This window comes from Carcharhinus amblyrhynchos, chromosome 12 (assembly GCF_965287045.1).
Source record: "Carcharhinus amblyrhynchos chromosome 12, sCarAmb.v2.hapA, whole genome shotgun sequence".
In the NCBI taxonomy this organism is placed as follows: Eukaryota; Metazoa; Chordata; class Chondrichthyes; order Carcharhiniformes; family Carcharhinidae; genus Carcharhinus; species Carcharhinus amblyrhynchos.
Window position 1 is genome coordinate 53,952,845 of NC_137335.1, and position 12,952 is coordinate 53,965,796.

Genomic DNA, 12,952 nt, shown 5'->3' on the forward strand with positions numbered 1-12,952 from the left:
GTGATTAATGTTTAGTTAGAATTTGGGCTTGTATAACTTAGTTTTGAAAATTGTATAGAACAGTTAAAGGGGAAGGGATGTGGTGATTGTCCCTTTATAGCAGAAGAGGGTCAGCTGGCTTGAGGGACAAATTGGGACCGAGAGTGGGTAATCATCCCAGGAAATGGAGTCTTACCTTAGGCAGAAGACCTCTGGAAGGCATATAGGGACTAGGGCAGCTGGCCTCTGTACAATTTTTCCTCGTGAATAATATGTTCCTGACAAAGTCTGGAATGTGCACTCATTACATCTATATATTTACTGTTACTGTAGAATCCCTACAGTGCAGAAGGAGGCCACAGAGCCCATCGATTCTGTACCTACTCTCTGACAGAGTATCTTACTCAGGCCCTCTGCCCTTTACCCATCACCCCACACATTTACCATGGCTAATCCATCTAACCTACACATCTTGGGGCACTAAGAGGTGATTTACCATGGCTAATTCACCTATTGTGCTACTTAATAGCAGCAACAAGTTTTATATTGTTATCTTTGACAAACACATGGGCAGGTTATGATTACTGTTCATTCAGACTCAATATTTTGTTTTCTTTGTTGTGTTTTCAAAGAAGTAATTTTGTGTAAGTAGGCTGTATTAAATTGAACCAGCATTTCCAGTGTTACAGAAGAAGCGGTGCTGTATTCATACAATACATTTATACCAAAATGTCACCAATAGTATTGCACTGAACTTAGTCCTAAAGAAGCTAGAGCCATAGAACTATAAAATTCTTACAAAGTAGGAAGAGGCCATTTGGCCCATCGAGTCTGCACCAACTCAGTGAAAGAGCACCCCAGCCAGGCCTAATCCCCGTAGCCCTATGCATTAATCCACCTAATGTACACATCTTGGGACACAAAGAGGCAATTTACCATGGCCAATCCACCTAAGCTGCATATCTGTGGACTGTGGGAGGAGAAGAAACCCACGCAGACACTGGGTGAACATGCAAACACCACAGAGTCAGCCACGGCAGGAATCGAATCTGGGTCCCTGGTGCTGTGAGATAGCAGTGCTAACCACTGTGCCACCACAAAATGTCAATGACTTCTTCCAAAACTTTGATGGAACAAGGTTAGTTTTAATGTCCTAGCTAAGAGGATTTGTAGCCCACAGGTGTACAGCAGCTTATTCAGCCATGCATTCTGGAAATCAGTATCATTCAGACAGGAGTTTTCTCCTGAGATTTGAGCTGACAAACATGGTTGTTAGAATACAATGTCTAACAAGAGAGCATTCCTTAGTCCTAATCTCCTTCACATTAAAAAAAAACCTCAAAATTTTTTATATTTAAGAGAAGACATAGAAAAATACAAAGTTAATCTATGGATATGAGTTGGCAGATGAGGCTTGCTACATTAATTTGTCTTCACACATCAAGCTTAGACGGGGTTAATATGAAAAATCCATGTGCCAACTCTCAGGATCTGGAATACATTGCCACCCCGACCCAGGAGAAGGGTAGTAGAAAATCCAGCGGCACGATCTTACTGCCCATTCACGCCATGCTCCCACTGCAGCAAAGTGGGGAATTTGGCAACAAGCCAAATCTCCATTCACTGCAGCGGAATGAGAAAATCCCACTGGCGGGAATGGTCGGAAAATTCTGGTTTTGTTGCGCATTAAGCCCACAACAGTAATGAACTGCTAACAAGTCTGATATTCCAAGTTTAAAGTTTATTTGTTAGTGTCACAAGTAAGCTTACATTAACACTGCAATGAAGTTACTGTGAAAATCCCCTAGCCGCCACACTTCAGCACCTGTTCGGGTGTACTGAGGGAGAATTTAGCATGGCAACGCACCTAACCAGCACGTCTTTCAGACTGTGGGATGAAACCAGAGCACCCAGAGGAAACCCATGCAGACATGGAGACTCCGCACTGACTCAAGCCAGGAATCGAACCCGGGTCTCTGGTGCTGTGAAGCAGCAGTGCTAACTATTGTGTCACCATGCCACCAGTTAACAATGATAAGAATTTCTTTCAAACTCAATCATGCAGAGATCTATTTGCATTTGGAACAGAAATAAGTGATTTTATTTGCATTCGAAACATGGCTGTCAGCACCCCATGGATGCCCAGTTTTAAGTTGCTAAATCGGGCGGCACAGTAGCACAGTGGTTAGCACTGCTGCTTCACAGCTCCAGGGACCTGGGTTCGATTCCTGGCTCGGGTCACTGCCTGCATGGAGTTTGCACATTCTCCTTGTGTCTGCGTGGGTTTCCTCCGGGCGCTCTGGTTTCATCCCACAGTCCAAAGATGTGCGGGTTAGGTTGATTGGCCATGCTAAAATTGCCCCTTAGTGTCCTGAGGTGCTTAGATTAGTGGGTATAATATGTAGGGATATGGAGGTAGGGCCTGGGTGGGATTGTGGTCTGTGCAGACTCGATGGGCCATAGAGCCTCTTTCTGCACTGTAGGGATCTATGGTTAAATCTATTTGAAACCTATCCCATTTAACAGTATTAGTGCCACGTAACATGCTTGGTATCTTCAGTATGAAAATGGGACTTTGTCTCTACAAGGATTGTGCAGTGGTCACTCCTACTGATACTGTCATAGACAGATGATTCTGAGACTTGTCAATTGCTGAGGACAAGGTCTTGCAGACTTTTTCCTCTTGGTTCTCTCCCCAGGACGAGAAAACAATAAGAAAGATATCACTATTTGCCTGAACTGGTCTTGTAGACCTTAAAATTGTATTAAAAGTGCTTGCATTGGAGATTTTTACTGGGATTTGAACATTTTTGAACTGTTTTTTTCCTTCTGTGTCACCGCTTGCTGCAGATTTAGCTATGTCCTTTAGGATTCAACCTGCTCGGTCAGTAGCGGTGCTACTGAGTCACTTTTGGTGACGGACTTTGAAGTCTCTCACCAAGAGTACGTTCTGTGGCTTTGCCATCCTCAGTGGTTTCCCCAAGTGGTGTTCAGTGTGGAGGAATACTGATTCATCAGCTGAGGGCGAGTGGTGAGTGATAATCAGCAGGAGATTTCCTTGCCCATGTTTGATCTGATGTCATGGAACTTCATTGGAGTCACAGATGATGTTGAGAACTCCTTGTAACTCTCTTCCAACTAAATACCACCGTGCCATCACGTCTGGTGGGTCTGTCTTGTTGGTGGGACAGGACATATCCAGGGATGGTGATGGCGGTGTCTGGGACATATACTGTAGAGAAACTGGTTGGACTTAAACCTGGTGTTGTGAGACTTCTTACTGTGTTTAACATGTCATACTCTCAGACCTTGCAGAAAATATCAGGCTTTTGCTTCTCTAGCCTGTGAGACAGCTCTCCCAATTTTGACACAAGCCCCAGATGTTTGTAATGAAGACTTTTCAGGGTTGAAAGGGCTGGGTTTTCTGTCATTGTTTCTGGTGCCAAGGTCAGTGCTGGATGATCCATTCAGTTTCATTCATCTGTGCAGACCTTGGAGCAGTTTGATACAACTGAGTGACTTGTTAGGCCAGGACAAAGGGCATTTAAGAGTCAACCACATTGCTGTGGGTATGAAGTCACATGTCAGCTGACCAGGTGAGGACATTAGATCTAGTAAGGCACACAAAAGGAGCACATAATGATTTTCCTTTTCTTGTGTAAATATATCTGATAATTCAGCTGGCAATCAAACCCATATCCTACCATTGTTTGGATCAATGGATTAGTGCCCCAACATTTTGGTCAATTTGCCATCTTCAAGAAGTAATGTTGCCTACTACTTCCTATTGAAAATACTATGAGAGATTTTAGCTTTGAATGTTTCACATGGTTTCAAAACTTTTTTTTCCCCACATATTCTGTTTAGATTCCTGCCATTCAGCAAAGCAAATAAGAACAAAACCTACGAGCCACTTCTCCATACCACCACCAAATATGAACCTCTCGCCTATGGAACTAAGCACTTTCGAGTAACTGAAGACATGCCAAAGAAGAATAAGGTAGGCAAGCAACAAAAAACACAGTACAGCTGATGTTTCTCATTTCTCAGCAATCTCACAGGAACTGCCTATGGGTTTCTCAACATCCAAAATCATCAGTAAAAGTGTAAATTGTTTGTTTGTATACTCATGTCACATTTTAAAATGTATGAATGGTTTTGTGCTATTAACTGTTCAGGACTTTAATTAAGAATTGTTATGAATTTGCAAAATGCATTGCTTTGAAAGCATGAGAGAAAGAAAAGGCTGAGATCTTGAAGGTGAGTTTATTGATTGACAGTATTTCATCTGAAATAAACACTAATGATAGCTATCAATTCGTGACCTGATTGGAACTGATGGACAAAATGGCTTCTCAGGGAAAGAAAACAAATGTTGTGTGTGCAATTTACAGCTAATTTTTTAATACTCATCTTTGATATATCAAAGGAATACCAGCTGATTAAAGTGCATGTATGTTCCTTTCAGTCACTGCATCGCCATTATGTAGTAGCGGGAATAAGATTTCTCAAGCAGTTAAATTTACCCTTAACCAGCAATCATGACATATATTGGAATCATATTACACAAAACCTTAGAAGTTTGGCACAAAAAGATGAGGTATGTTCTTTTGTTGCCCAAGACCTTTAAGTTCCCGATAAACAGCATTTCAAAAAAGCATGATGAGGGTGACAATCTTCCATTTCTGTGTGGGGAAAAATGGGTGTTGGACTTGCATATTTTGCATGAGTATTTCAGCGTCCTATGCCTGCCAAGAATGCACCTGAAGCCATTTGAGTTTTTTTTAATCAACTTTGCTCACCTCTTTATTTGCATCCACTTTTCTTGTTTAGAACTTATGCACAGATCAAAATACAAATGCAAGTGCATACCTTGACATAACTTTGACCACTAAACCTCATTGTTGTTATGCGGCTCATCATTTCACCTTATCTGACTCGATTTAAGTTGAGCCAAAGCTACCTTATTTCACAAATTCCAGAAGCCATTACACCCGTGATCCACAATATTCATACAGATAAGCAGCTGCTTGGATTCTTTAGAGGTTAGAACAATGAATGAGCTGGAGTACTACTTTGCATCTGGTAAAATCTATTGCAGTGGTTACATTAAGCAAGCATCGTAACCTTACAACTGAATGATTTACATATAAACATGGGGAACGGATGGAAGATTCAGAAAAAATTATGATGTTAATTATTGCTGGTAAAAATTCCATAAATGTATTCAGTAATTCAAATTACTTTTTGAGAATCATTGTTTAGAAACATGTCTGCAAGTATAATCTTGTTAACATTATCCTAATTCTTACAATTAAAATTTAAAAATGTTGAAACAATACATTTGTGAATACAAATAAGTTATATAATTTGAATTAATTTATTATTGTCATATGTATTAGTATACAGTGAAAAGTATTGCGTCTTGCGCGCTATACAGACAAAGCATACCATTCATAGAGAAGGAAATGAGAGCACACACAATGCAACATTACAGTCATATCTAGGATGTAGAGAAAGATCAATTTAATGCAAGGTAGATCCATTCAAAAGTCTGTTGGCAGCAGCAGAGAAGAAGCTGTTCTTGAGTCGGTTGTTACGTGACTTTTACACGACAGAAGAAGGTGGAGTCCACGCACATGAAAACATGAACATTACAAGTTAGTCAGTTATGCACTAAAACCATTGAATTTGTTGAATTTAAGCCCTTAATATGACAAGTGACTAATTCAATTTGCAGCATCTCAAGCTACATATTATTCTCATGTTTCCAAGATGATTCTTTTTAGAATAGTTGAGTCAAATCGTATTTCTACAGATTTTATTTATTGCTGCTGCTAACTTCACCTCTTTGCTTCCAGCATTGGCTCTGAATATCTAGAACTGGAATTAAAGTGCAGAGGGCAGTGACATCAATAAATAAATCTGCAGTCATAGTGTGGTTACCTCACCAAAATTGCAAAGTTCTTAAAAGGATTGTGCCTCAAAAGCAATACTGTATCATCAGCAAATTTTCATATTAAACCCTAAAAATGTTAAAAAGTAATAGCAGGGTAGTGCAGGTTTAAAGATATCAATTAATCACTCGCAGAGGAAAGATCATTAAAACAAATCAGTAGGAAACTATCTTACATTATGTAGAACATAAAGTCAACTTTTCTTCCTCAATAGTTGTAAAATAGAGTGGGAAGTAGAACAGATCATGGATTTAATGTTGCAAAACCCTGGTGCAGAAACATGGGTGCAACTGTGACTGTTTGCCCATTGCAACTGATGATTGAAACTGCTGTCAGTGGCATCCTGACAGTAATGAACATTCGGCTTAACGACCGTGATTATGATTATCATAATTGATGTGCAAGTGCAATGTGCAGGGATCATTACAGCTGAACTTTACAGCTGTGAAGCAAGCTTTGGTTATGGATAATTGTACTTTTACATGTTGATTGGGATGAAATATGCTTTCAACAGACAACTTTGCATTATTCTTCAAGGCCCTGTCCATCTTTTAATTGTTCGCATCGTCCAGGCAAAACCGCTGCCATAAAACTCTGATTTTGACTGGCCAACTCTGAGCACTTTAATGTGCTCCTTTGGATCTGGAAGATGGTGCACAATGGGAATGCAATCTTTTGTCCTTCATCCACCATAGCAGAGTTATCTCGAACTTTAGATGATGGTCCTATATGGAAACTGTCACCATGTCAGTGCACCTAATTTGCAGGCTGCTCACATTAAATTGTACCTCATGCGTGCTAGAGGATTATAGTATCAAGTGTAAATTAATTGCTTTGTCTGCCTTACATTATTGTTGCCTCAGAAGCATTTATTGAAGAGAATGTTCACAAAGCTTTCTCGATGGATACAAACCATATAGGCGAATTTTGTTACAATTCCCTTGGTGAAACCATAAACCTAAACAATCAATTTTACCTCAAAAGAAGAAATTACCAACAAGGTGCCACTTCTTATGACTATCATTTTAACATGTCTCAGAGCCAACTCAAATAAAAAGGAAAATTTTACTTTAAGTAGTCAATACAACAAAAATACATCTTACACAACCACAAGAATTCTCCTTCAGCATATATGATATTACGTAGCCACACAGTTTCCAAATATACTATTCTTTATTCACACAGGATAGTTGCAGAGTCCTTTCCAGCAATAATTTTCATCTCTTAGTTTCACAAGTATGCTTATCATCAACAAGGTACACTTCTATGAACCCTCTCTCCCTCATGATGGTGTAGCTTTTCAGTTTCTTTTCCACCAACTAATAATGCCCCAGTTCGTGGTTTTGTCACTGCTCGGGAAACACCTATCTCTTTAGCATATCCAAATTATTCACACAACTTTCCAGGTTTTAACCTTTTTTATTAACAGGCCCACACATTGCCTCTGAGAGCTCCTACCATCTTTTCTGCAAAACACTTCCAGAACTTCCAGAGAGTGATTTTCTTCTTTTCCTCACAATAATTTGCTGCCTTCCTCTTTCTATTGTTGTCTGCTTTCTCTTTGTGGCTGCAATTCATCCTTCACCCTCCAGCTCCTCTGGTTGTAACTCCCTTTGGGTGTGCAGTTTTTCTTTGTCTTTTCTGCTTTCTCTTGCAATTTAAAGGTGAAATGTTCAGCTACAGTTCACCATCGCTGGACCATCACAATTTGACGTGGTGATTCTGGCATTGCACTGATCCTGGGCTCACATCAACCTCCTCACAAACATTACACAACTTTATTCCCTTCCTTTGGTTGAGGGTTGACACTAGACCCACCTCCTACACACTGACTGCCTTGAAGCATTCCTGCTCAGGTGAATGCTGTTTCTTTAAGATCCTCATGGCTGACATCTTGGATTTGCATGTTACTCACCTTGTGATGCCTCAGAAGGTCATTGATATGCTTCCGGTACTCTAACCACATTCCAGTTATTCTGACTATCTTTGATGACTGTCAGCCATCTATCCTTTGCCTGGCAGGCCTCGTCCTGCCATTCTCTTGAAAGAAAATGTTCCACCTGGCTTTCACTGCCTCTGGCATGACCTTCAGGAGGATATTGCTGAAGTAGGGACTGTCCTACCACTTAAAACAGCCATTTCTAATGCTGTGAAAATCTGTTCACTCACGCCTGATACTCTCTGGCTGATGGGTTGCCCTTTGAATGGGACGTTGCTTCCAGCTCCTACCTCCTGGTTAAACATAATTAGGCATATAGAATGGAAGTGTCCCACTGTTTAGTCACCTCTATCAAAAGGCTGTCATGTGTCACACTCTGACCTCAGCAGGCTTAAGAACTGGAAATGGACCTGATGTAGGAATCTGATAATCTATGCGAAATCCATTCCATGAAAACAAATTTTAGACTTTTCAACCAGGGGCAGCAGCCAATCAACATCTAATCTGTCAGGCCCTCATACTTTTAATGAAATCACCTTTTGTTCTTCTAAAATCCAGAGAAATTCGATACATTCTATTAATCTGTCCTCATAGCCCTTTAATGCCATTAACCAATCTTTGTGGCATACCCTACAAGGAAAATATATCCTTTCTTAGGCAATTGGACCAAAGCTATATGCAGTACTCCAGATGTGATCTCATGATAGCCCTATATATTTACAGCAAGCCTTCCTTGCTCTTATATGCTGCCCCCTTGCAATACATGGCAACGTATTGTAACACTACTGTGCCTTTAAGAAATTTATTTTAAATTTATTATAACTGTTCTCTGCAGTTATAAGCAGGCCTTTTTTTTATTTTGGCACTGAGCTGTCTCAACCAAAGTGCTTTTATTGTTGATAAAGCCATTTAATTGTTTATTTTCAACTTGGGCCTAATACCTACCCCCAACCCCATCATCACTGGTGGTGGGCAGGAAGGTGTTCACCTGCCTTCCTGACCCCAATTGAGTTAGGATAGAGGTAAGAAGTTGGTGGAGTCCACATCCACTATCCTCCTGTCCAATTAAATGACCCTGCCACCAAATTTATCATGGGTAGGACATAAAATATGATCCATAGATTTTTACTCTAACCTGCTGACTTGTGTCAAATGTTTGAAGATTCCCAGGCAATGGTTCAGACAAAATTGTGGAACAATACAAGGCTTGGTGGGCTATTTTGATAAAAGGTTGTTTTAAATGTTTATCATTGATCATGATGTTGTTACTTTTTGCCCATAGAAAAGTTAAAAGTTAAAGTTTACTTATTAGTCAGAAGTAAGGCTTACATTAACACTGCAATGAAGTTATTGTGAAATTCCCCTTTGAATGACGTTGTGTTGAATCATATCACAATAAGAAAATAACTTCATATATGTCTTCCCTATATAAATAACACCTCAATGAATAGCATCATTTTAGAATTTTAGAAAGAATTTGAAGCAAATGTCCATAATTACACCTACAAATATGTTAACTTTTCACACAATTTCTGATTAATCAGAGGACACTTCAGGTTTACTAGATAAAAATGCCATTCAGTTTTTAATTGTTGGGTTGCAGTTTGGTACATAAAACAACTTTGTCTTGCTAAATCATTCATCTCAACTTGATCAGTATTCCATGAAGGGGCCTTGCAAATGTGATTATTTCAATATGTATTGCTGGAAAACACCTAAAACATATCTCCAAGGAAATACTATTTACAGTTGTAACAGCTTGACAGATTTCTGATGAAGAAGTGAGAAATAGGGTGGATGGGGAAATGCAGTGGGTGTGGAGTACATGGTCTTTCAGACAGCCTTTGCCAAGATTCAACGTAGGATATTATTAAGGAAAATTAAGGGATATAAAATTGGGGGAGGGCAGCAAATTGGATTTTTTGTAAAAAGTTTAGAAGAAAGGAAACAGAAAGTATAAGGACAGTTTCTGAGCAGTTGTAAGTGGGTACAGGTGCCCTATGGGAAGGATTCAGTTCAGGGACTGTGTGCATCAATGATTTAGACATAAGGCTAGAGAAAGTATGGTTCAATTTATGGGAGGCAAAAAATAATTCACAAGACCAAATGATACCACAAGGAAATTGGGATAAGGTGGAGGAATGGATAAAACAGTGGTAATTGGAATTAAATTTTTGTAAATGTGAGATGGTACACTAGTTTAAAAAAAAACAATATTTTGAATAGGGGAAGGCTGGTTGTTGGGGAAGGCTGAGGGAATTGGGAACTTTGGTTTGCGAGATCTCACTAACACCACCTCAAGTGGATACAACCGTAAAAAATCAAATGGAATTTCGAGTTTGCTGGCACAATGTACAGAATACAAAAGTTAAGATCCAATCACAAATCTACACAATATTTTAATAAGACCACAGTTAGAATATTGTGTGTTTTAATGGAGCTCCACATGATAGATGAATGTTGAACCAGCAAAGAGGTTATAGCACAGATTCACCAGCCTGAGGAATTCCATATACAAAGATAGACTTTAAAAATTGATGCTTCTTAGATGAGATTATTAACTGATTTGAAAGAAGTGTTTTTTTCTAGATTTTTTTTGCGACCTTGCCCTATGCTATTTGCATGCATCAGAAAATCACTAGCCCTGAAGTGCACTTGAGGCTCAGAGGGTGGTATTTAATCTGGCTCACAGGCGCAGGTTTCAAGGTGTGGTACCCTCAAGTCAGGAGGGAAGGCAGGGGTTCAAATGTCCCTTGACTTCCTGATGATGCATTTATCTCAGTGGCAGAAAAAGTTGAGGATAGGCTTCCTGTCTAAAACACAACTGAGGCCCTAAAGTGACTAACTATCACTTAAGGGCCTCTTCCCACTGCCTCTGACATTCTATCAGCAGCGAGGGCTGCTCTGCCCAGTAAAAGCTGGCAACTTACCTGCAGACTTAAGGGGTTGGAGGTGAAGGAGCTTTTTTATCGGGGACCTTGAGGTGCACAGATGCCATCCCCAACAGTTTCTGTGGAAACAAACCCCTTATCCTCACCAACTACTCCTACCCTCCACATATCACGGTTAGCTTGATTGGCCCCAGCAGGCCACACCCAACTTATCTGAGCCCCAGATTGGTATCCATGATGCTGCTGTAGACTGGCCATCCACATTCCAGAAGTGGCCATCTCTCCAGAAGGCTGGGACTGAAAAGCTGCTTCTTGGAGGCCAGGGGGAAGTTCTGGAGGCAGGGACTGGGCCTCCATCTTTAAAGGGACGCAAATCCCGATGCCAGTAGTTGATTGCTGATAGGCACAAAATTAGGTCAGTCCCTCAGAAACTGCCGAGACATTGTTGCCATGGCTTTCTGGCCCGCTGTCAGAGCCATCACCGTCCATAACACTCAGTCCAGAGAATCTATCCTTGAAGTTTTCTTGTTCGCCAGCAATACTGTGTGTATGTGTTTGTGTGTGTGTGTGTGTTTGTGAATTTGAATGTGTATGTGTGAATGTGTGAGAGAGTGTCTGTGTGAGAGTGTGTGTGATTGTCTGTGTCTGAGAGTATGTTAATGCAATGGGAAAGGGAGAAATCTATTGGTTATAAATTAGTTAGTATTCATTTTTCTTTGTCAAGGGGTCAAATTGTTTCTCTGTCCAAACAGTACTTAAGTTGCTGTGTTTTTGAAAATTATTTGTTAAAAACTGGCTGATAAATTTGTGTAGGTTTTCAATTAAACCTTTCAATAAAAGTGATTCTGCAGAAAACAAGAAGAAATACTGTCCAAATGTTTGCACTTATTCGCCTTTATATTAGATTTGTTTATCCAGTTGCTTAGAATCATAAATACAATGCAGAAGGCGGCCAGTTGGTCCATCGTGCCTGCACGAATTCTTCAACAGAGCATCTTACCCTGTCCCTATAACCCCATGTATTAATCCTGCTAATCTTCCTAAGGGGCAATTTAGCATGGCCAATCCACCTAACCTGCACATCTTTGGACTGTGGGAGGAAGCCCGCGCACATAGGGGGAGAATGTGCAAACTCCAAACCAAAGGCTCTAATTGAACCGGGTCCCTGGTGCTGTGAAGCAGCAGTGCTAACCACTTTGACACCCTGCTGATAGAATGCTAATTATTTGTTTTCAGCTGGAATAGTGCTGGAGCTGTGGAAGATGTTCTAAGAACATAAGAACATAAGAAATAGGAGCAGGAGTAGGCCATCCAGCCCTTCGAGCCTGCCCCGCCATTCAATAAGATCATGGCTGATCTGTTGTAGCTCAGTTCCACTTTCCCGCCCTCTCCCCATAACCCTTAATCCCCTCTCTTATCAAGAACCCATCAACCCGCTTCTTAAAAATATTTAGCGAGGCAGCCTCCACCACTTCAACGGGCAGAGAATTCCAGAGATTCACCACCCTTTGAGTGAAGAAGTTCCTCCTCAACTCCGTTCTAAACTGCCCCCCCTTTATCTTGAGGCTGTGCCCCCTAGTCCTACTGTCTTTTTTGAGCGGGAAGAGTCTCTCCACCTCTATCCTATCCATCCCATTCATCATCTTATACGTCTCAATGAGATCTCCCCTCATTCTTCTAAACTCTAACGAGTACAAGCCTAGTTTATTCAGCCTCTCCTCATAGCTCAATCCCCTCAACTCCGGTATCAGCCTAGTAAACCTCCTCTGCACTCCCTCCAGGGCCAAAATATCCTTGCGCAGGTGCGGCGCCCAAAACTGCACACAGTACTCCAGCTGCGGCCTCACCAATGCCCTATACAGCTGCAGCAAGACCTCCCTACTTTTATATTCAATCCCCCTCGCTATGAAGGCCAGCATCCCATTCGCCTTCCTGACCACCTGCTGCACCTGCAAGCTGGGTTTTTGCGACTCATGCACAAGGACCCCGAGGTCCCTCTGCACCGTCGCCTGCTGCAGTTTTTCGCCACGTAAGTAATAGTCCTTCCTACCATTCTTCCTACCAAAGTGGACCACCTCACACTTGCCAACATTAAATTCCATTTGCCATTTCCTGGCCCATTCGCCCAGCTCAGCCTCTCCTCATAGCTCAATCCCCTCAACTCCGGTATCAGCCTAGTAAACCTC

At 41.0% G+C, this 12,952-nt stretch overlaps 1 protein-coding gene across 3 annotated transcripts in view; it reads left to right on the plus strand.

The window, feature by feature from the left end:
- spata17 (spermatogenesis associated 17) overlaps positions 1–12,952 on the plus strand; it is a 276,889-nt gene that overhangs the window by 138,023 nt on the left and 125,914 nt on the right. For all 3 annotated transcript variants that reach the window (XM_080200544.1, XM_080200542.1, XM_080200543.1), the window contains exon 9: positions 3,847–3,979. In XM_080200544.1, coding sequence (XP_080056670.1) covers positions 3,847–3,979 — 133 coding nt within the window. The remainder of the gene's footprint in view (positions 1–3,846; positions 3,980–12,952) is intronic.